The 21,078-nt window shown below is 36.9% G+C and overlaps 2 protein-coding genes across 9 annotated transcripts; both read left to right on the top strand.

Moving 5' to 3' along the window:
* Positions 1–627: 627 nt before the first annotated feature.
* On the top strand, positions 628–1,194 carry LOC133036839 (uncharacterized). The gene has a single exon (XM_061113600.1). It carries the CDS (start codon positions 628–630, stop codon positions 1,192–1,194), a length of 567 nt encoding a protein of 188 aa, XP_060969583.1.
* An 8,692-nt stretch (positions 1,195–9,886) lies between these two features.
* On the top strand, positions 9,887–19,578 carry LOC115712667 (vacuolar protein sorting-associated protein 52 A). 8 transcript variants are annotated; one of them, XM_030640989.2, is made up of 23 exons: positions 9,887–10,054; positions 10,159–10,247; positions 10,643–10,750; positions 10,849–10,920; positions 11,064–11,158; positions 11,795–11,852; positions 12,422–12,517; positions 13,417–13,518; positions 14,009–14,092; positions 14,452–14,532; positions 15,228–15,371; positions 15,959–16,050; positions 16,258–16,339; positions 16,449–16,631; positions 16,787–16,902; positions 17,016–17,074; positions 17,462–17,562; positions 17,700–17,750; positions 17,976–18,155; positions 18,252–18,386; positions 18,592–18,666; positions 18,861–18,918; positions 19,004–19,578. In XM_030640989.2, exons 4-23 carry the CDS (start codon positions 10,894–10,896, stop codon positions 19,306–19,308), a joined length of 2,124 nt encoding a protein of 707 aa, XP_030496849.2. In that variant the 5' UTR covers positions 9,887–10,054; positions 10,159–10,247; positions 10,643–10,750; positions 10,849–10,893; the 3' UTR covers positions 19,309–19,578. The 8 variants fall into 8 exon arrangements, with proteins under 8 accessions (XP_030496849.2, XP_030496852.2, XP_060969383.1 ...); XM_030640992.2 differs by having other exon boundaries at positions 9,898–10,054; positions 10,159–10,235; XM_061113400.1 differs by having other exon boundaries at positions 9,898–10,054; positions 10,159–10,269.
* Positions 19,579–21,078: the final 1,500 nt, after the last annotated feature.

Below are 21,078 nucleotides of genomic sequence, written 5' to 3'. Positions count from 1 at the left end.
GTGAAACATTATTATTGGGAAGAGCCAATCCTCTACAAGCACTGCGTTGATCAGATAATTAGGAGATGTGTGCCTGAAGAGGAGATGTATTCTATCCTAAATCATTGTCATGCTTTACCATGTGGAGGACATTTTAGTGGAAACAGAACAACTGCGAAAGTGTTGCAAAGTGGATTCTTTTGGCCAACGCTATTCAAGGATGCTACTACATTTGTGAAGGCATGTGATCGTTGTCAAAGAACAGGTAATATCTCAAGAAGAAACGAGATGCCTTTAACAGGAATTTTAGAAGTTGAATTGTTTGATGTGTGGGGAATAGACTTCATGGGTCCTTTTCCTTCTTCCTTTAGCAATCAGTACATTCTTTTGGCTATCGATTATGTGTCTAAATGGGTCGAAGCTGCAGCTACACCTCAGAATGATGGTAAGACAGTTCTCCGCTTTCTACAAAAGAACATCTTTACTCGGTTTGGTACTCCTCGAGCAATAGTAAGTGATGAAGGTAGTCACTTCTACAACAAGCAGTTTGAAGCACTTCTTTCAAAATATGGCGTCCGACATCGAACTGCTTTACCATACGATCCCCAAAGCAATGGCCAAGCCAAAATTTCTAATTAGGAGATCAAAATGATTCTAGAGAAAACAGTGCAAAGATCAAGGAAAGATTGGTCAAGAAAATTAGATGATGCATTGTGGGCGTATAGAACTGCTTTCAAAACACCGATTGGCATGTCCCCATATCGGTTGGTGTTTGGAAAGGCTTGTCATCAACCGGTGGAGTTAGAGCATAAAGCTTTTTGGGCCATGAAGACTCTTAACATGGAACTAAAAGCTGCAGGGGAGAAAAGATTGTTACAGCTGAATGAGTTAGAGGAGTTTCGAAACGAAGCCTATGAAAACGCAAAAATATACAAGGAGAGAACTAAGAAGTGGCACGATCAAGGTTTAGTACGGAAGGAGTTTCAACCAGGGCAGCAAGTGTTACTCTTTAATTCAAGGTTGAAACTGTTTCCTGGGAAGCTGAAGTCAAGGTGGTCAGGACCATTCACAGTGGTCAAGGTGTTTCCTTATGGAGCGGTGGAGTTAAAAGGTGTTGGTCCAGCAACTTTCAAAGTTAATGGACAGCATTTAAAGCTTTACTTGGGAGGTCAATTTGACCAAGCCAAGTCCGCCATGATTCTGGCACCACTTTGAAGCACAAGGCTCAGCGTCCGGTTATATGACAATAAAGACAGCGCTCTTGGGAGGCAACCCAAGTGTTTTCTTTAATCTTTCAGACTTTTTGATTATGTTTTTAGTATGCTTTAGTATTTTTAGTATTTTCAATTTTTAGATTAGTACCAGACATTATTTCTTTTTAGTTGAATCGTGAAAAGCGTGAAAAAAAGAAAAAAAAAATTCGACTAGGAGCCCAGAAGTCGTGACCTGGCAGTTCCTGGGTCGCGACTTGGGTTTTAACAAAGACTCGTAAAAAATTCTGAGTTTCGGAAGTCGCAACTAGGGACATTGCAAGTCGCGACCTATTTTCCAAGTCGCGACCCCAGTCGCGACTTCCTGATTTTCCAGAGAGGGCTTAAATCTGAATGTGAGCTAGTCGCGACTTGCTCACGATTTTTTCTATAAATTCAAAATTTTCCCCCTCATTCAACCCTACACCAAAAATTTCAAATTTCAAATCCTCTCAGCCGAACCCTACCCCTTTCCATCTCAAAATTTCAATTTTTTCATCTTTTCTTAAATTTCTTAAACCCAATCCATTCAAAAACCCAATTTCACTCAACAATCTACACATATCATCAAAACCCATACCAAAAATCACCCATAACACCCCAAATCCGAAAATCACCATTGTCTTCAACTTCAACCTCAAGCTTTCAAGAACATTCAACAATGGAGAAGGAGTAAAACTTTTTCGGGTTCGTAAGTATCACTTTCTTCAATCTTTAATGAATTTGCTTAACTTTTTCTAGATTTTGGGTGGTATAATTGTGTGTTGTGCAAAATATTGTTGATATTAGGTTTGTCATTATTGAATTGTGGTATTGAGTGTTTGGGAATATTGTTTGAGTGAATTTTTTATTTTTGGGATAGAGAAAAATTAAGGGGAGGTGCTGCCCAATTTTTTAGAAAAAAAAAAATCAGAAAAAAAAAAGAAAAATAAAATTCGGAAAAAAAAGAAAAAAAATGGCACCTAAGAGGACTAGGAATGTAGAGGAGGGTTCGTCTTCAAACCCACCACCAACGGGTTTTGATAGGACCCGCTTTGGAAACATTGAGGCCCAAAATCGCTTCATGAGGCTAAAGAATAGGGCTTATATTGATGATCGGGGTATTGAATTCCCCGAGAATCCTTTGAGGCGTCAACCTCGATTTGAAACAATCAGAGCTCAAATAGAAAGAATGAAGTGGGGGAGTTTTGTCGATGCTCGGGGTCGGCCTAATGTTACTATGGCTTGTGAATTTCTTGCGAATTGGCCCAACCGTCGGAATGGGGAAGTGAAAGTGCGTGGGAAGAAAGTTCCCGCTACTGCTGATGCATTTAATGTGATGTTCTCTGTCCAAGATTACACTAGGGAAGAACAACGCCTCCGAATTATTGAGGAGGAAGAGCAGTTTGATATGGTGGATGTGGCGGAGACAGTGGGATTTCCTGGGTTGAGGTTCCATGACAATGATGGCACAGAGGGGTCGCCAAATATCCTATACCGGTGTGAGCTGAACCCGGTGGCAAAAACATGGCTGTACTTTGTGAGTGCTCGGTTAGTGCCAAATAAGCACTTTTCCGATGTCCAAATGGATCGCCTAAAATATGTGTACGCCATAATGAAGGGGTACAACATTAACATTGGACAAGTCATAAGGCAAAGCATTGAGCAGATCGTGCAAGGAGCCACGGGAGGTGGTTTTGGTTTGGCGGGAGTTATCACAGAACTCTGCGGGGCATATGAAGTTCCCCAATTAGAGTATGACAACACGGTGTTGCCACTTCGCAAGATGGACATCGCCTTTGTCAACAGGCTGAAAGAGCCACATCCCTATGGCCAACCACCACCTGATGCACCGCAAGGGCGTAGGCAGCAACGCGAACCTAGTGTTGAAGAAGAAGAGGAGCAGCCCCTACAATTTCCTGGGCCTATCGATCCTACAACACAATACACTCATGCACAACTGAGTTATATAATTCAGCAGAACAACCACATGCAACAATACATGGTGCAGAGGAGTATCTATGATGAGGGACAAGTTCAGCAACTTAACTCTCTTATCAACAGAATGAACATTGGGATTGATGACCCGAACTATTTGGCACAACCTCCTCGGTTCTATCCCTATGACCAGCCGCCACCACCCAACCCTTTCTAAGAGTGTCTCAGGTAAGTTTCTTTTCTCTGCATATTACTGTACACATTGGGGACAATGTCATATTTAGTTTGGGGGGTGAGACTTAAAAATTTTAAATTCTGCACTTTAATTTCTGCATTTTAATTTTCTGTTTTAGTTTTTTGTTTTAGTCAAGGAATGGCAATAAGCTTGATGATAGTTGTATACTGCTGATTAGTGCGATGTGATCTGAAATTGTAAAATAACTGTGTGCTTGATTTTGTTAACTCTTTGGATTAGTTCGGATGTTTTGAAACCTATGTTTTTCTGCAAATACTCAATCTGTGAAAATTGTTATAACTGTTTTACTATGGTTTGTGGTAAGATTGACAGGATAGCTTAGAACTTGCATGTTTATTCTTTTGAGGCGAAATCCTTGACAGTGTTCAATTGGAATATGACTTAGGCATTTGTTGGAAAGTTTGAGCCTTTCAAGCCTACCATAATAATGTGTATCCCTAGTTAACCTTTTGAGCCTAAACCTGTTTTGTCTTCACCCATTGATTTGAAAAATTGTGCAACCACACTATTAATTTTTCTTCACCATGTTATCCATGATATCATAAGCTACATAATTAGTTTGGGGGAGGAGAAACATTTAGTGAGAGGGAGAAAAACTTGTAAGATTGAGCAGAGGAAAAAAATTGTAATTCAATGTCACTGAAAAAAAAATGAAATATGAAAAAAAAAAGAACAATAAAAAGTAAAAATGTGTTTGGAAAGAAAAAAAAAAGATTCAGTGATGTTGGAAAAATTATAGAGATGTCTTCTATCAATCTTGGTAAAGTGGGGAACATTTTGGGATTCTAGAAAAGAAAAGTAAGAAGCTTGTGGGTTCTATTTGTGTGCTTATGATATGTTGAGCCAAAAATTGTCTTTTGCCTATCCCTGAATATCTGAGCCATTATACTTAAGCCTTTAAAAGACCTAATGATTCCAAAGAATACTGTCAACATTAGTGGAGAAATGTAAGCATGCAAGCTTATGAGTTATCGGATTGTGGAATTATTGGAAAGAGTAAAACTTTTATAACAATGTTTCACATTTGAATAAATTGTTGCAGTTGTACATAGTGTTATTAATTGAGCATCCGAGTTAATTGTTAGAGTTAGTAGGATCAAAATTCTAGTTTATGCAAGGAAGAAAACAGAGCATGAGTCAGCAGCATAGTAATTATCTGATAGCGCAGTTAGTTTTTTTTTTATCTTACTCGGGGGCGAGTAAGAATCTAGTTTGGGGGATTTTGTTAGGTTATAATTAGCCTATGTTTCGAGTCTTTAAAGTTAGCATTATCTCGTCTATTGGTGTCTTTTGGAGCAGTTTCACGCTTGATTTTCATTATTTCAGGTTCCCGGAGTGTTAAAGTTCAAATTCAATCAAATGGCGAAAAACTGGGATAAACTGGAAAAAAAATGGAAAATTCAGCTCCAGAAGCTACAGTAGTCGCGACTTCATGAGAGCCAGGTCGCGACCCTTTTTCCAGGTCGCGACTCTGGTCGCGACTTCGAGATTTGGCAGAACCTTTGATTTTCGAGGTTTGCCTGTAGTCGCGACCAGCTTAAGGGCTAGTCGCGACTTGGTACAGACGTCGTGGTTTTGACGTAATTTTGATTTTTCTCTCAATTGGAGGCACACTACTCATCCCTATATAAGGAATACGACACTGAAGGTCAGAATTAAGCAGAAATAGACCTAAATAGTGGAGGCAAGTGGAGAGGAAGCTATCTTGAAGACCCGGAGCGATATCACCTTCTAGTTTCTTTCCTTTACCCTTAAATTCTTCTTTATGTTTGTTTTTGTTTCTGAATTAATCATGGATGTTTTTAGAGTTATTATGAACTAAATTTCCCAATAAGGGAGGATGATGATTGTTGTTTAAGTTTATGCCTAGTTAATATATAATTGCCATTCCTTCATCTTATGTGTGAATACTATCTTTATTTGTGTTTAATTCCATGTGCAAGCTTGATCACCTTTTACATGTTTAATGATCTCAATTCGAAATTTGAAAAGTGAGAATTGAGAATGCTAAAATTTGGATAGTCTAGGTTTTGATGTGAAACGAAAGTATTTACATAGCCTCAGTGACTAATAGATTATTGCTTAATGCTGATTTTGTGTTGATTTAATTAAGAAGTTAATTAGAGAATACATTATTTAGAACCTAAAAGATCTGAAAAGAGTTAGGTTAATTTATAATCTGTCATTCACATTGAGATAACGATAGCAATTAGGTATTAACTTTGGTAGCTTATCAACAGGATTCACCTCCTTAATCTCTCATCTTGATTAATCGTTGTTTATTTTCTTTTTAAATTTCTGAGTTATTTACTTTTAAATTGCAAAATTATTATTTTACCAAATAGAATCATAAGTATAGTTTAGTAGTACTTAATCCAATTCCCTGTGGTTCGACCTCACTTGCGTGAGATACTACTTGATTGCGTATACTTGCGTAATAAACATAAAATTCGTAACAGAACTAAACTTTCCAGGAGCCAACTTGAAATACCATTGTTGTGCAGCTTCCGACAGAGTGGCAGGGAAGATTCTGCAACATACGTCCCCTCGCACTCCTTGTAAATCCATTTGCATCTCAAAATACTTGAGATGGGAGAGAGGATCTTCTCTTCCAGTGTACATCTTCCACGTTGGCATCTTGAACTTGTGGGGTAGTGGCAGGAGATTGATCTCTGGTGAGAAGGGAGTTCCGCGTGCACGGTCTAACTCAAGATCATTATTACGCTGCCCGGCCATGCCATGAAACATATTCTTCAGTTCGTCGAGCTGGGCCTGTACGGCTGGGCTGACTTGATTAGCGTTTTGGTCGGGTTGGATTACGTCAGCGTCTTTCTGAGCGGGGATTTGAATATGGGCTCCGGGCTGCACGTTCGTTGTAGTATTCTGCTCGTCTGTTCCCCTTCTTCTATTTAGATCGTCCCTTAGGTCATGGGTTGTTCCCAGCCTATCGAACACAGAAGAACCTGGTTGCCTTAGCGGTTGGTTCGCTTGGTTGGCAGGTGGAATGACTCCATTATTTTGCGTGGATCCGTCGAGCATGACCCCTCCAGATGAATTCCCAGACAAGGTCTGTCAGCCTACCTCTTGGCCCACGAGTAGAACTCGTGACCGGGGATTGGACGACTGACCGTTGGTTGTCTGGGAGGCATTCATCGTCGGGTCATCCTCCGTTTCTCCCAGGGGAATGACGCTCGGCGTTTGTTGGCCTACAGTCTGATAGGCTCTTCGTATCAGCACAGTAGCTTGCCGACTACGATCTTCGATTTCTGGATGGTGAGCCCTTAATGCCTCCATCTCTTTGTCCCTCCATTCGGCGAACATATGCCTCTGTTCGTCAAACGCGAGGTTTACTGCGGCACGTAATTCCTCCTGATCATGATGCAGAGTATTGCTGTGACCCTTGATGAGTCCGAGCGCAGCGCGGAGATTTTACAATTCGGTTACGTCTCCGATGGTCGTTTGGGCGTTGATGCCTGGTGGAATAGTCGTGTTATGAACACCCTGGCTGTGTGCGGAACCGTTATTCCCAGTCTCTTGCACACCAGGCGCAGTTTCAGTAACAGGAGTTATCCCACCATTCACCACGCTTCCCGTCTGTCCAAGATTGACAGCGGGTGGAACCCTTGAACTCCCTGGGTCTTGCAATGTCGGATCCAGCGTCTGTGAGCTTGCTGGGTCAGACAGGCCTCTACGAGTTTGTACCATCGTGTCGAATATTGAAAAGAGCGATATATGATTCTCCTCTCAATGAAAGCACCAAAATGTTGACTTCGCTTTTAGCCAACGACAATGAGTCTTTTTGATAAAGCGATAAACGATATGTCGTAATGAGAATATATAATAAAGCAATGACAAGACACAGAAATTTTATAGAGGTTCAGCCCCGAGCAGTTCGGTAATAGCCTAGTCCTCGTTATTTGTATTGACTTAAGAACAAGGAAGAAGTTTCCTTATCTTATAGCTCTTACAATAGTATCTCTGAATATATAATTCTTAGATAGCCTTAGCTTACTGCGTTTCGGCTTATAATTTTTCGGTCCTTTGCCCAGTGAACATTCCTCACTATTTATAGGGCTGGAAACTTGAGGAGGAAGAGTTTCCTCTCTCGTTACAATGCGCATAAACAGAAAGATCATGTGATCAATGCTGAATGCAATGATCGTGGGATTGAGGCTGAATACACCGATAGTGGGATTGTGTGTGTGCCACATCCACGTAAGTTGATCCCTGAGTTATAGGGATTGAGCTGGTGACTCATGACGTGTTAAGCTGAATTCGCTAAGTGTTGATCATTCTGCACGGCTCGTTGAATATTTCATTCTGGATGTGCCAGCGAGGCATCCTGCTCGGCATGTCGTTCCGAGCTGATGCTCCAAGTGGAGTCCACGTGTCACCATTCTCGTGATGCCACGTCAGAGTACCAATTTTGGGATAACATACATGTTCTTTGATTTGTTAGTTAAGCCTACTTTTTGGTCAGGGTGATACGTACATTTTGGGAACATGGTAGTGCAATTGAGTGGGAGCACTAATCATAGCTATGAAATCTATAGCTTTTATAGGTATTTGGAAGTGAAACGATGATTTCCTTCGAGCTTGCTAAATAAAGATAAATGATAGAACGTTCATTTTAGTGACTATATTAATTCATTAAAATATCATTTATAGGTGGCAAGTGTTTTAAGGATAAAATACATTGAAATGGTGTAACGGTAATTTTATCCCTATGCAATGTAGATCATCTATAGAGGATCATTGATTATTGGGATTATAACAATGGATAATTATTAGCGTATCTATATCTTGGAACATATAAAGCGTTCTATATAACTGAGAGTGCAATTCCAAGTTCTATGCGTGGATGCAATAAGGAATTAATAAGTCAGTGAATTTACCTTGTAAGTTCTAGGTCTGCTTATTGGAAGCTCGGTTATATAGGCCCATGGTCCCCATACTAGTTGAGACCATATTGCTTGTAAGACTCAGTTAATTAATTTTAATTAATCAACTATAATTCTAAAAGTAGACTATGTCTAGTTTATGAATTTTCACTAAGTAAGGGCAAAATTGTGAAGAAAAGATTTTCTAGGTTTTATTTATTAATTAAGAGACTTTATATGTCTAATTAATAAATATATTTAATGACAATATTATTTAATAATTAATTTTTAGTTATTAAATAATTGGAATTGGCATTTAAGTGGTTAAAATGGAAAATTTGCGTTTTTGAGAAAATGAGATGGGAAAATGACAAAATGGCAAAATTGCAAAGTGGGCCCAATCCACAATCCATGGCCGGCCACACTTAGTGTAATTTACCATTTATTTTTCTATTATTTTAATACCAAATAAATCTAACCTAAACCTAGGTGGTTACCTATAAATAGGTAATGATGGCTTAAGAGAAAAAGATGATGATACATCACTTTCCTTCAGTAAAATTTTAAGCTTCTTTCTCTATAGGCCGAAACCACCATTCCCTCTCTTTTCTTCTTCTAAATTTTCAGCCTTGAGTGATAGAGTGAGTGTCCACACACATCAAGTGGTATCTCAATCATAGTGTGAAAGATTGTAAAGAATCCAATCAATAAGAAGGAGAATCGGGCTCAAGGAGGAGAGAAAGAGATCCAGTTTCAGATCTTGATAATGCTTTGCTACAGAAATGAATCAAGGGCTAGAGATCTGAACGGAAGGAGTCATTATATTCCGCTGCACCCAATGTAAGGTTTCCTAAACTTTATATGTGTTTATTTCATTGTTTTAAAAATTCATATTAAGATGTTAATGAAACATACTTGTTAGTAAATCTAGATCCTGGTCAAATATATCCAACAGTGCATGCAAGCTAGCCCACGAATGACTACCCGTGTCATCTCGTGTTGAGACTCGTGGCCAAGGTGCACCACGACGTCTCTTGGAGGATCTAGGTCACGTCCCGTGCAAGCGGCATACCAGCAAGCTAAGGGAAACGTACCAGTGAACCTCTGGCGGCACTCTTCGAGGCACTACCGGGTCGGCCCGATAATGTCCATGAGTACTCCAACTCGTGGAGACATACGAGTCCCCTCGTGGTCCTCATATGCCCGCCCTACTAGTCCCACTAACTAGTAGTAACTCACTTAGCACCAAGGTGCAAGGAGTGGTGGAGAGCTGACACCAGGGTACCCCTTTAAAGAGCATTCTGAGCTTTTAGCCTTCTACTAGGAACATAAATGATTTTGGTTCTGTAGACATATGGCCTACACCATATATCAAATCACATAGTTTCGCCAAACCGACTGTACCATTCTATTTGTAGACCCCAAATAAATGGCGAATACCAAGTCCCGTCTCGTTCCGGACAATATTGAAGATATTTACGAAAATGCCACTGCATACAAACTAAGCATCAGCATGCCGCCAGCATGCACCACAACATGCGCCACCACTTAGCCAATTCGTGAGCATCACTTAGCTTGTAACGTGTCATCTTAGCAAGCACGTGTGGCGGTACAGAGACGGAGTATTTGCTCTTCTTCTTTGTTGAGAATTTCTAATCAGCGACGCAAAACTTTGGCTTTCTCAATTCAGAACTCACTCTGAAACTCTTCTTCATTCAACCTCTAATATCCCCTGACCCCCTCTCTTTCGCACACTCACCCATATCCACTAGGTAAATTCTTCAAATCTTCTCTCTCCCTCCCATATATATGATGATTAGCGTTACTAGTGTTACTGCAACCCATATCAATGGCTGACAGTCCAAACGGTTTCTAGGTTCTTGACATATATAGGTCCACGCTTTCTGGATTTGGTGCTAATTACGTTTGATATTTCTCTGCTCACCTCTTGTGGTACTTCCCATCGTATGTTATTAATCTCATCCCGGTAAACTCTTCCAATTGATCTTCTCGATCCACACCCATTGCGAGTCTACCACTCATTTTATATATATATGCTTCTTTGTTGTCTGCATCGACTTTGATGGTTTCGAAATTCAAAGTATAATGTAATGTGATTGAGACTTTTATTTCATTCATATCATTAATAAGCTTCGATGTGAAATGATGTTAAAGTTCTTCCCTCCCTGCTTTGGGGTGTTGAGAAAGTTCTTTGAGATTTTCGGGTCTTGCTAGTTGGAAGGATAATAATTGAACTAATCTTATAAAACGTAAAACAAAAGGAAAGAAAAATCAAAATACCCAAATCCCCAACCCAGAAACACTCACGTTCTTCTTCTCTTCAATCCCATGTGCTACAGGCAGATCAACTTCAGTTTGGAAAGCTTCAGGCGACGATAGGACCTGCGACGGAGCTCCGATCTGGACGAAGAAACAGAGATCTAGACGCCGGCGTTGGAGAAGGAAAGGTATCGACTTCAAATCTTTATGTTAGCTTTTTGATTCTTGTTTTGCTGTTTTCTAGTCAATTATTGGTCTTTTAATTTTAATTTATTATTATTTTCAGTGTAACTAGATCATCGGTGATGTGCTAAGTCTTATGTAGTTGAACATGGCTGAAGTTGCAAGCAATAAAGAGGTATAGTTACATTTCTTGCTTATTATGCCTGAAATAGCCTGTGTGTAACAAAGCTGAAATCCTTTTACAGAATGAATGTAAAACTTTTCTTTAAGTTGCGGCAAATTAAATTCTTATGCTGTTTACATGTATACTTTGCACAGGGTTACTCCTACCAAGAGTACAATGACACGCAAAAAAATGTTTTTGATTTGAATACATTTGTTGGAGACTTGAATGTTGAGGAAGACACAAACAGGTATATGTGTGTTTTGTATCCTGTACTTAATATATGTAAAAGATTTTATGTAGAGAATGAAATTATGACAATTTAATCTTTTTCTAATCATGCTAGTAATGAGAAGTTGAGAACAAACCAATTAAATATAGATGCTACGCTACTTGTTAGAAAGAAAGAAAAAAAGACGAACATAAAGACAATGACACTGGACATGGTGCAAAATGATGTGACAGAAATTGCACACTTTTTTTTTTTTTGAGGGTGGGGGATGTTACTTGTGTGGGTGTGTGTGTGGGTGTGTGTTTTTATCAGGGAAAATTGTGAAGAGCAAGGTTAAAAAATGTGAGCTAGTTTACTCACGCCGTTACTTAAAATGATTGATCACTTGTTATGCTTTGTCTGTTGGTTTCATGATGTCAAAGAATTTAAGAACAATGCTCTTGATTAGCTAGGTGCAGGATTTTATTTTGTTGTAATTTTCTTTGTTGTATCCAGTCATCCTGTACAATTTTTTTTCTTTTAAAAAACAGAAGAACGATCACTCCTTATGCTTGTCATGATAATTCTAAGGCAATAAGTTTTCTGGCCATATGTAATTGTGATTTGCTTAGCACACTGAGAAGAATGTATTAATTATTGTTCCCTCATTTTCAGTGATGACATATCATTGGAAGGACTTCAGCAAGAATTAGAAGAATGCAAAAATGATGATGTAAGCAATGTCATTTAAGAATAAGATGTGATGTTTATAGGTTGCTTGAGACGCACGAAGTCCAACTTTTGCAGTGTGGAATCCTCAAAAAGGGGCTCAATGATCTTCAATGTTTCATTTAAAGCATTTGAAGAACATTGACCAAAAGCATGACATCTTGTTGCACTTTTAGGATTTTGATATGGTAGTAGTTAGCATTTTTGGTAGAGGGTAGCCATTTAGAGTCACTTTTTTTTTTGGCATTATTTGTATTGGATGAGATATTGTGCCTGTGTCGACTTTTTACTACTATCTTTTTTTTTTTTACCTTTATTGATTTAATTTTTCTCACATGAACATGATTTAAGCCATTTTAGAGGGTTAAAACTCATGTCCATGCTTACACCATTATGTGTAGGAGGAACTTTATATCTTACATTTGAAAATTAGAGAGGATGACATTATTTAAGAAAATTCTGTAACATACTTTTACCCATTTGTTCAGTTTTGATTTTTCTTCATGTTTTTCCGTTCAAGTATTTTCAAGTTTTAAAACTTTTAATATGTATTCTATTATATTTCTATGCTAGGTAGTTGCAAATATTCTATCCAAAGGCACAAAACTACGGGAATATACAAAGGGGGTGGAGAACAACATTCGGCAAGTGGAATTGGACTCAATCCAGGTCTGTATTTTGTTTTTCTTCCAAAGAGTATTTTTGGTCTTCCATAAGTTTATGTTTTATGTCTTCTGAATGGGCATGTAAATGTTTTATTTATTTATTTTTAAACAAAAAATCAGAACTTGAACTATTAATATGAAAAATAATACAAATGATATGGGGTCTTCCCGAAGCTTACTACCCATCAATAACAAGCAAAACATATAACAAAAAATAAGTTCCTAGAATATAAAAACCAAGACCTTGAGAAAAGAAACATGTACATCAAATGTTGCAAATCTCTACCTAGATCAGAGAAAGGCACATTCTTAAAATCTTTCTCATTGAACAGCCAATTGGCTACCCGAATTCTCACACTGTCTTAAATTTTCTGTTGTAAAAAAGTAGTGCTTTGCCACGCATGTTATGAGCCCATCCCTTGATTTTTCCTCTTACTAAACTGGTGTTATTCTGTTGCATGGTGCTTTCAGTGTTCCCAATGCAACTTCATTTATGGATATTGGAAAATTAATGGAATATTTTCCCCAAGAATTGATGGAAAAGCAAAGTTATTTATATATGTATTTTAGATTTCTTTGGATTTGGGTTAGTTGAAGAGTATCATTCAGCTGGTGGACTGTGCGTTCACATTAGTTAGCACCAGAAATTTGCTTCATCACATTAAAGATGGATGACAGTACGTTTAAGCTTCACATGCACTATGAACTATGATGCTAAGACTCATAAGCCAGCCCCCATAAGTTTTATGAATAGCATTACAAATGCATTATGAGTCACTAGCTTTAGGATGTTATTTGAGAGCCTTGTAAAATTGTTGATTTCATGGATTTCTTTGTCTATGTTTGTGGCATATTCCTAACACAATACCATTGTTTATTTATATCTCAACAATTTTATTGCAGGATTATATACAAGAGAGTGACAATTTGGTTTCTCTTCATGACCAAATTCGTGATTGTGATAACATTTTGTCACAGATGGAAACACTTCTCAGTGGGTTTCAGGTAGTTTGCCTCATGTTTGGTATTTTTTTTGTCTGTCTGGCTTGGTTGTTTCTGTATAATTTGCTAGAGGAACTATTTATATATGTAATGTCCATAAGATTTAGCCTTTTTATTTTAGGATATTGAATCCCAATCAACATATGTGCATCTATTTATGAATGTAATATCAATAAATTTCAGCCTTTCATTTTAGGATATAGAATCCCAAGCTTCATATGTGCTTCTTCCGAATTTACTTTTTTTTATTTTTGTTTTGGCAATCTGTTTATTCATTTGTTATAAGGTTTCTTATTCAGTTCTTATTGTCTTTTGTTAAAGCTATATCAACACGTCATATAATGTTTCGTGCTCTTAAGTTAGCTTCTTTAATCATTTCCCCTCAATTTTCCACAATACTTTTTCTTTATACCCTACTGAACCGTTTTTCCTCATTTTAAGGGTAGTGTTATTATCATGAGTTATGACTAATACTTCAGTGACTTTTCTCCAGACTGAAATTGGTTCGATAAGTTCAGATATAAAAATACTCCAGGAGAAATCAATGGACATGGGTTTGAAGCTTAAGAATCGCAAGGTAGGATCTTTTGTAATGTTTCTTTTCTTGAGGTTTAAAAGTACAAATCTTTTGGCACACAAGTTTCAAGCTGTTTATTGCTTGTTCTGTTGCTGTGGCTCTTAGATATTATGTTGTGTGCAATAATATGCCATTTTGAATTCCTGAACATAATTGATATTGCTTAAAATTGTGCTTCTCACTTTCCTTCATGTGGTTCTTACATATTAATATAAATAATTGATTAATTTCTAGATTGGGAGGAGGTCAGTCTAAGACAAGTGTAACCTGTCTATTTTTCAAAAAGAAAAAAAAAAACTTGATTAGTTTCTTATTTTTCACATCCTTCTGTATGTGATTGGTTTATATTTTCTTAACAGGTGGCTGAGTCAAAATTGGCAAATTTTGTTGAGGATATTATAGTCCCTCCAAGGATGGTGGACATTATTATTGATGGAGAGGTATATATGCATTACCTATCCACTTCCAACCACGCATGTGCACATAGGTATAATGTATGCTGTAGTTACATATCTAGTGGTGTGTATGTGTGTGTATTTATATAGACATTTACAATATTAGATACATATACATATATGGGTGCACTCTTAATGGGTATTACAATATATAAATATATATATATATATATTCCTTATTGTTTAGTGCAATCTTCTTTTTCTTTTCTGGAATATCCTATGGAGGTCAAAAAAATTTAAGTACTCGAAAAAACTTGGGGCCATTGGGAGGTCTCCCAGTCGAATGGCAGGGCCAAATTCCAAAAAAAAAAAAAAGAAGAAGATAATGATGTTGATTAATTTTGGTTGTATTTTCCTTGTCTGAAAGTTCTTGTTAAACTGTCAGTTTTGGCATTTTTTTTCTCTATGTTCACCATTTTAATTGTTTTATTAGAATGCTCAGACATTAGTGGTGTTCTAACTCCTTTATACGGCCTTTTGATCTTTCCACAGAATTTTGTTTTTTTTTTTTTTGTGTTTTTTTTATAAAGAAGTCATTAAATTCTTAAATGCAGTTACATTGAACATGTCCATAGACGATGAATTGTACATTTATTTTCTGGTTGTTTTATTATTGTGGAACTTAATCTGACCCTGACATTCTACAGCTTTTAACGCACTCGATTTCATTTGTACACCAGGTCAATGATGAGTATATGAGAACTCTTGAGATTCTTAGCAAGAAATTGAAGTTCGTAGAAGTGGATCAGATGGTTAAAATGTCAAAAGCTCTAAAAGATGTTCAACCAGAGCTTGAAAAACTTCGACAGAAAGCAGTTTCGAGGGTGAGTTTTTTAAAGTTACCAGTGATATAGATTGTTTAGTTTTATATTCACGTTTGTTTTAGGAATTATTTCACTAAAACGTTTTATTTACGTTTAAAGTTACCAGTGTAACCTGATATAGATTGTTTACTTTTATATTCACGTTTGTTTTAGGAATTATTTCACTAAAACGTTTATGCTGTACTTGTATCCTGGCAAACTTTATGCATGTGATATGTATACTGGCTGCTTTAATTTATTACCTATGTACATGTCTTCTTATAGAACTTTTGGTTGCGTAGTTGCTGTGGATTGGAAGTACTCCGTCTTAATTAAAATTATGATGCTAAGATTCATAGCTAGCCCCATAAGTGTGTTTTTTTTTTTTGTTTGTTTTTTTTTTTTTTTAAAATTCATCAACTTAATCATGTTTTGAAACTTGCTTTATAGCATTTTTACTTGATTTTTTAGTTTTGAGCAATAAAAAAAATGGTGGAGGTTTTCTTTTAACAAGCTTTGATAAGAAAAGCAGAAAATAGAAGGTTACTAAAGGACCTTTGATTAGTACTTAAAATCTCAGTGAGCCTATTATATTTATCTTTTTTCAGGTGTATGACTTCATTGTTCAGAAGCTTTACGCATTGAGAAAACCAAAAACTAATATCCAGATCCTTCAACAGAACATTCTTTTGAAGTACAAGTGAGTAATTCTGGTAACATCCTGTAGTTCTCTTTTCCTGAATTGTTAATGTTTCTCTTTAATTTATGGTTGCTAATGCTTTTGTTACATTTAAGCTCATGCTTTTATTATCATATTATACAGTGTTTACTTATTCCAACATCTCTCAACTCTAAACTTGCTAAGACATTTATTTTTTGTTCATATTGTAAATCCATGGAAATGTAGGTATATTGTTACCTTTCTCAAGGAAAATGGCAAGGATGTGTATGTTGAGGTTCGTGGAGCATATATTGACACAATGAACAAGGTCCTTTTTGTACTTCAATTTGTAATTATGAATTATTTCTTAGAAGATTTAGTTTTAATGTAATAAAAAATATTCCTTGCATATATTGAAGTGTGATGAATGATTACAGGTTTTAGGTGCCCATTTCCGGGCTTATATTCAGGCCCTAGAGAAACTACAGTTGGACATTGCTACATCGAGTGATCTGATCGGTGTAGATACAAGAAATACTAGTCTATTCTCAAGAGGAAGAGAACCACTGAAGAACCGGTCTGCTGTTTTTGCTCTTGGAGAGAGAAGTAAAATTTTAAAGGTTATTCAAACATGTTATTCTTTTCCTCTCATTTTTATGCTTTGTTAATTCACTTAAAACTGTGAAAATAATTTGTGAGTTTTTCACTGAAGGCAAATTTAAGTTTTATTTGCAGTTTATAGTATTCTCAGTTTTCATTATTTTTCTTTTTTCAGGAAGTTGAGGAACCAGCTTTAATCCCACATATAGCTGAAGCCAGCTCTAGCAAGTACCCTTACGAAGTCCTCTTCCGGAGCTTGCACAAGCTGCTTATGGATACTGCTACTTCTGAGTACTGAAGATTTTTCCCTGATCCTTAATATCTTTACGTATAATATTCAGAAAAGAGACAAAGATATAGTCCACATCGATATGTTCACTAATTTTCTGGTTTAAAATCTGCAGGTATCATTTCTGTGGTGATTTTTTTGGGGAGGAATCTATATTTTATGATATTTTTGCCGGTAAATACTAAATGTACTTTGAAAATGAAAGCGTCATCTGTGTGGTTCCTTCTGAACTTCTATTGTGTCCTGCATGGTTACTTTGTCAGTGATAAACTCTTCGCTACTTTAAGGAGTGCTACCACCTTAGATGTTAAATTTTTTTAAGAAAAAAGCAATGGAAAACAGCATTAGTTCTAGTAATTTGTGATGTTTGAACTTTATATGGCAGCAAAATTAATTTCTAAAGCTATACAATATGGCTGTGGCATTACTTTCACATCTTCAAATTGGATTTTTTGAATAATTAATTATGATGTCAGGCCCATTTGCTGTCATATTAGAATAACTAATTATGATATCAGAGATGGTGTTAAATAACTAATTAAATAATTTCTCGGATATCAGGCCCATTTGCTGTCATTGATGAACATTTCAATTCAATACTTCCGAATTGTTATGATGCTATAGGCTTAATGCTTATGATTCGCATCATACACCAGCATCAGGTATTATTTCAATCATACACCTAAACTAGTAATGCAAGTATTACCGTGTAAAAATAGCAGCCACCGTAATACAAGCATTGCTCTGAGTAAGCCCTTATATCTATTTCTTTATTTGATAATGACATTTTTTTTTATAGCTTATTATGTCAAGGCGACGGATACCATGCTTGGATTCATATTTAGACAAGGTAATATTTGTTTCATATTCATATTTCTGCATGCGAGTACCCATAGATGATTGTTTTTCAGTGTCACTCACCTGTGTTTGTGTCCTTCAATAGTTTGTGTGAACATAATAATCCTTATAGCCTAAAAGCATAGATTCATCAAGTGTTGAGTAAGTGGGATGTGTTAAAATTGTCGGATTGGTAAATTGTGTATTCTGACTTCAACTGATGATTTACTTTGAGCAGATCAACATTGTCTTATGGCCTCGATTTAAAATGGTGTTTGACATGCATCTCAATAGCCTAAGGAATGCAAACGTGAGAACTTTGTGGGAAGATGATATTCATCCTCACTATGTAATGAGGCGTTATGCCGAGTTCACAGCTTCGCTGATTCATCTCAATGTTGAGTATGGAGATGGCCAGGTTAGTGTGGAGAAGTCGAAAAAATTTATTGAAGAAACTAATCAAGCTAGTCAATTATTCATAGTCAGTTCTGATAATACCCTCCATGTTTCGCAGCTTGATTTGAATCTAGAAAGATTGCGAATGGCTATTGATGATTTGCTGATTAAGCTTGCCAAGACATTCCCGAAACCCAAGCTACAAACTGTGTTTTTGATTAACAACTATGATATGACAATTGCTGTGCTGAAGGTAAAAGGATCATTTAAATTCTGCTTTTAAATTAGGGGATCTATGCTACCATAAAATTGAACAAGGCATTCATGTTGATGAGTTTGTTGGATTCGGTCTTCTTATTTATAAAATACCTTTTATCTGATACTTTGCTGGTTGGTCAAGAATTTTTCTATATCCTTTGGCCTCTGACTTTACACAACCTTTGGCACTTATATTTCAGGAAGCTGGCCCAGAAGGTGGAAAAATTCAAATGCACTTTGAGGAGTTGTTGAAGAGTAACACTGCATTGTTTGTGGTAACATCACACAGAAACTTTTAATGATGAAAGACAACAGTTCAATTTTTATTTTTGGCCATAAAATATTAAAGTGAACAGAAAAAACACACACAAGAGAGAACTATGAGACCTCTTAATTAGATTGCATTATTTTGTCGTGTTCTTTCACTCGCATTGTAGCTTGTCTTAATTTCATTTGTTTATCTTTGCAGGAAGAATTGCTTCTCGAGCATTTCAATGACTTGATCAAATTTGTGAAAACTCGAGCTTGTAAGTTTGTAATCGACAACTAGTATGTACTCTGTTGAATCATCACATAAATTTACCGATTTTCCAATTTTGTACTGTGTAACAGCGGAGGACCCAACTGCTACTACTGAGAAGCCTATAACCGTTGGTGAGGTTGAGCCACTGGTGAAAGATTTTGGTAGTAGATGGAAAGTTGCCATTGAGCTGATGCACAAAGATGTCATCACCTCTTTCAGCAACTTCTTGTGTGGTATGGAAATATTGAGGGCTGCATTGACTCAGCTCCTCCTTTACTACACCAGACTCTCCGATTGCATAAAGAAGATCGTCGGTGGCTCTGCACTCAACAAGGATTTGGTATCCATATCTTCCATAATGTATGAAATTCGCAAGTACTCGAGGACTTTCTAAGTACATTGACCAACCAAGGACTCCATTTTTTATTTGAGTTTAAGCTTTTTTGGAATTTGGATCAACTTTCTGCATTGATTGGGCAAGGTTTGTTGTACCAGATAGGATTCTGAATTTGGATCAAATTATAAAAAGAAGTCCCTTAAAGCACTGGTATTTGTAATTTTTGACAATTAACAACTGAGGGAGTTTGTTCCTGAATTTCTGTACTCTTGTAATTTGTTCTGATTCTGAATCTTTTATTTTCAACGCTTTCTAAATTTTATTTAACATGCCCATTATATAATTACATAGGAAATTTTGATTTTATATGCTTAAATAATTAAAAAATTTTATTATTATACCAAAAACTTAAACCATAAAAAAACTATACTTTTTTTTTCAAAACCCCAAAAATACCCCCCTCACAATTCTCTCTCTCTGCATCATCTCTCTCTCTCTCTCTCTCTCTCTCTCTCTCTCTCTCTCTCTCTCTCTCTCTCTCTCTCTCTCTCTCTCTCAGCCAACTCTCTATCTCTCAACTCACAGTCGACCCCAACGCCACCCACGAACCCAAACCCCATCGGACCCAAACGCCACCCACTCTCGGACCCAAACGCCACCCACTCTCGGACCGAAACCCACTCTCTCTTCCTCTCTCTCTCTCTCTCAAATCGCAGAAAAAAAAAAAGAAAAGTTTCACAGCCGATGGTCAGACCTTGGGGTCCGACCAATCGGACCCATCGGACCCCATGGTCCGACCATCGGACCTCTCTCTTCCTCTCTCTGAAATCTGAAAAAAAAAAAAAAAATCCCACGGCCGATGGTCGGACCTTGGGGTCCGATGGGGTCCGACCAATCGGACCCCAAGGTCCGACCATCGGACCTCTTTCTTCCTCTCTCTGAAATCTGAAGAACAAAAAAAAGAAAAAAAAGAAAAGTCCCACAGCCGAAGGTTTCGTGGGTGGCGTTTGGGTCCGAGAGTGGGTGGCGTTTGGGTCCGATGGGGTTTGGGTTCGTGGGTGGCGTTTGGGTCCGACTGTGAGTTGAGAGAGAGAGAGTTGGCTGAGAGAGATAGAGAGAGAGAGAGAGAGAGAGAGAGATGATGCAGAGAGAGAGAGAGAATTGTGAGGGGGGTATTTTTGGGGTTTTGAAAAAAAAAGTATAGTTTTTTTATGGTTTAAGTTTTTGGTATAATAATAAAAATTTTTAATTATTTAAGCATATAAAATCAAAATTCCCATTACATATAGGTTCGGATGTAGTCTTGGGCATGTATTGGTCCTCTTAAAAAAATTAAATAAGGGAAAATTTATTAGTTTATTTTTATATGGTATAAATAAATGATGTAAAAAATATGGGATTAAAGATATAGAGTTGAAGCTTTAGCTATTTTGGTGTGCTTGAAGATGTTATAGTTTTATTGTTTAAATTTTCCGGGTAGTTTTGTTTCATATTGCTCGCTTACTTTAGCAGTTCATGGTTTGAAAAAATATGTCCTTTGGTTAGATGATGAGTTATTCTGGTTCGAGGAGATTTTGTGCGGTTTGCGGATATCTGCATTGTAGATTCATGAGTAATTTTAATTACTACGTCAAAAAAAATAAAAAAAATCAGAGATTAAAATATGAAAAACAATAAATAAATTTGATAAAACTTTTAGGGCTCGTTTGGAACGTTGTATTAGGTCGTATTGTATTGTATTGTATTATATTAAATTTGACTATATATTATATTTTTATATAATACTATGTTAAACTTTAATTTATACTAAAATATTATATAGTTAGG

This window comes from Cannabis sativa, chromosome 4, assembly GCF_029168945.1.
Source record: "Cannabis sativa cultivar Pink pepper isolate KNU-18-1 chromosome 4, ASM2916894v1, whole genome shotgun sequence".
In the NCBI taxonomy this organism is placed as follows: Eukaryota; Viridiplantae; Streptophyta; class Magnoliopsida; order Rosales; family Cannabaceae; genus Cannabis; species Cannabis sativa.
Note: the sequence above shows the minus strand (reverse complement) of the source record. Positions and strands in the feature narration are given on the sequence as shown.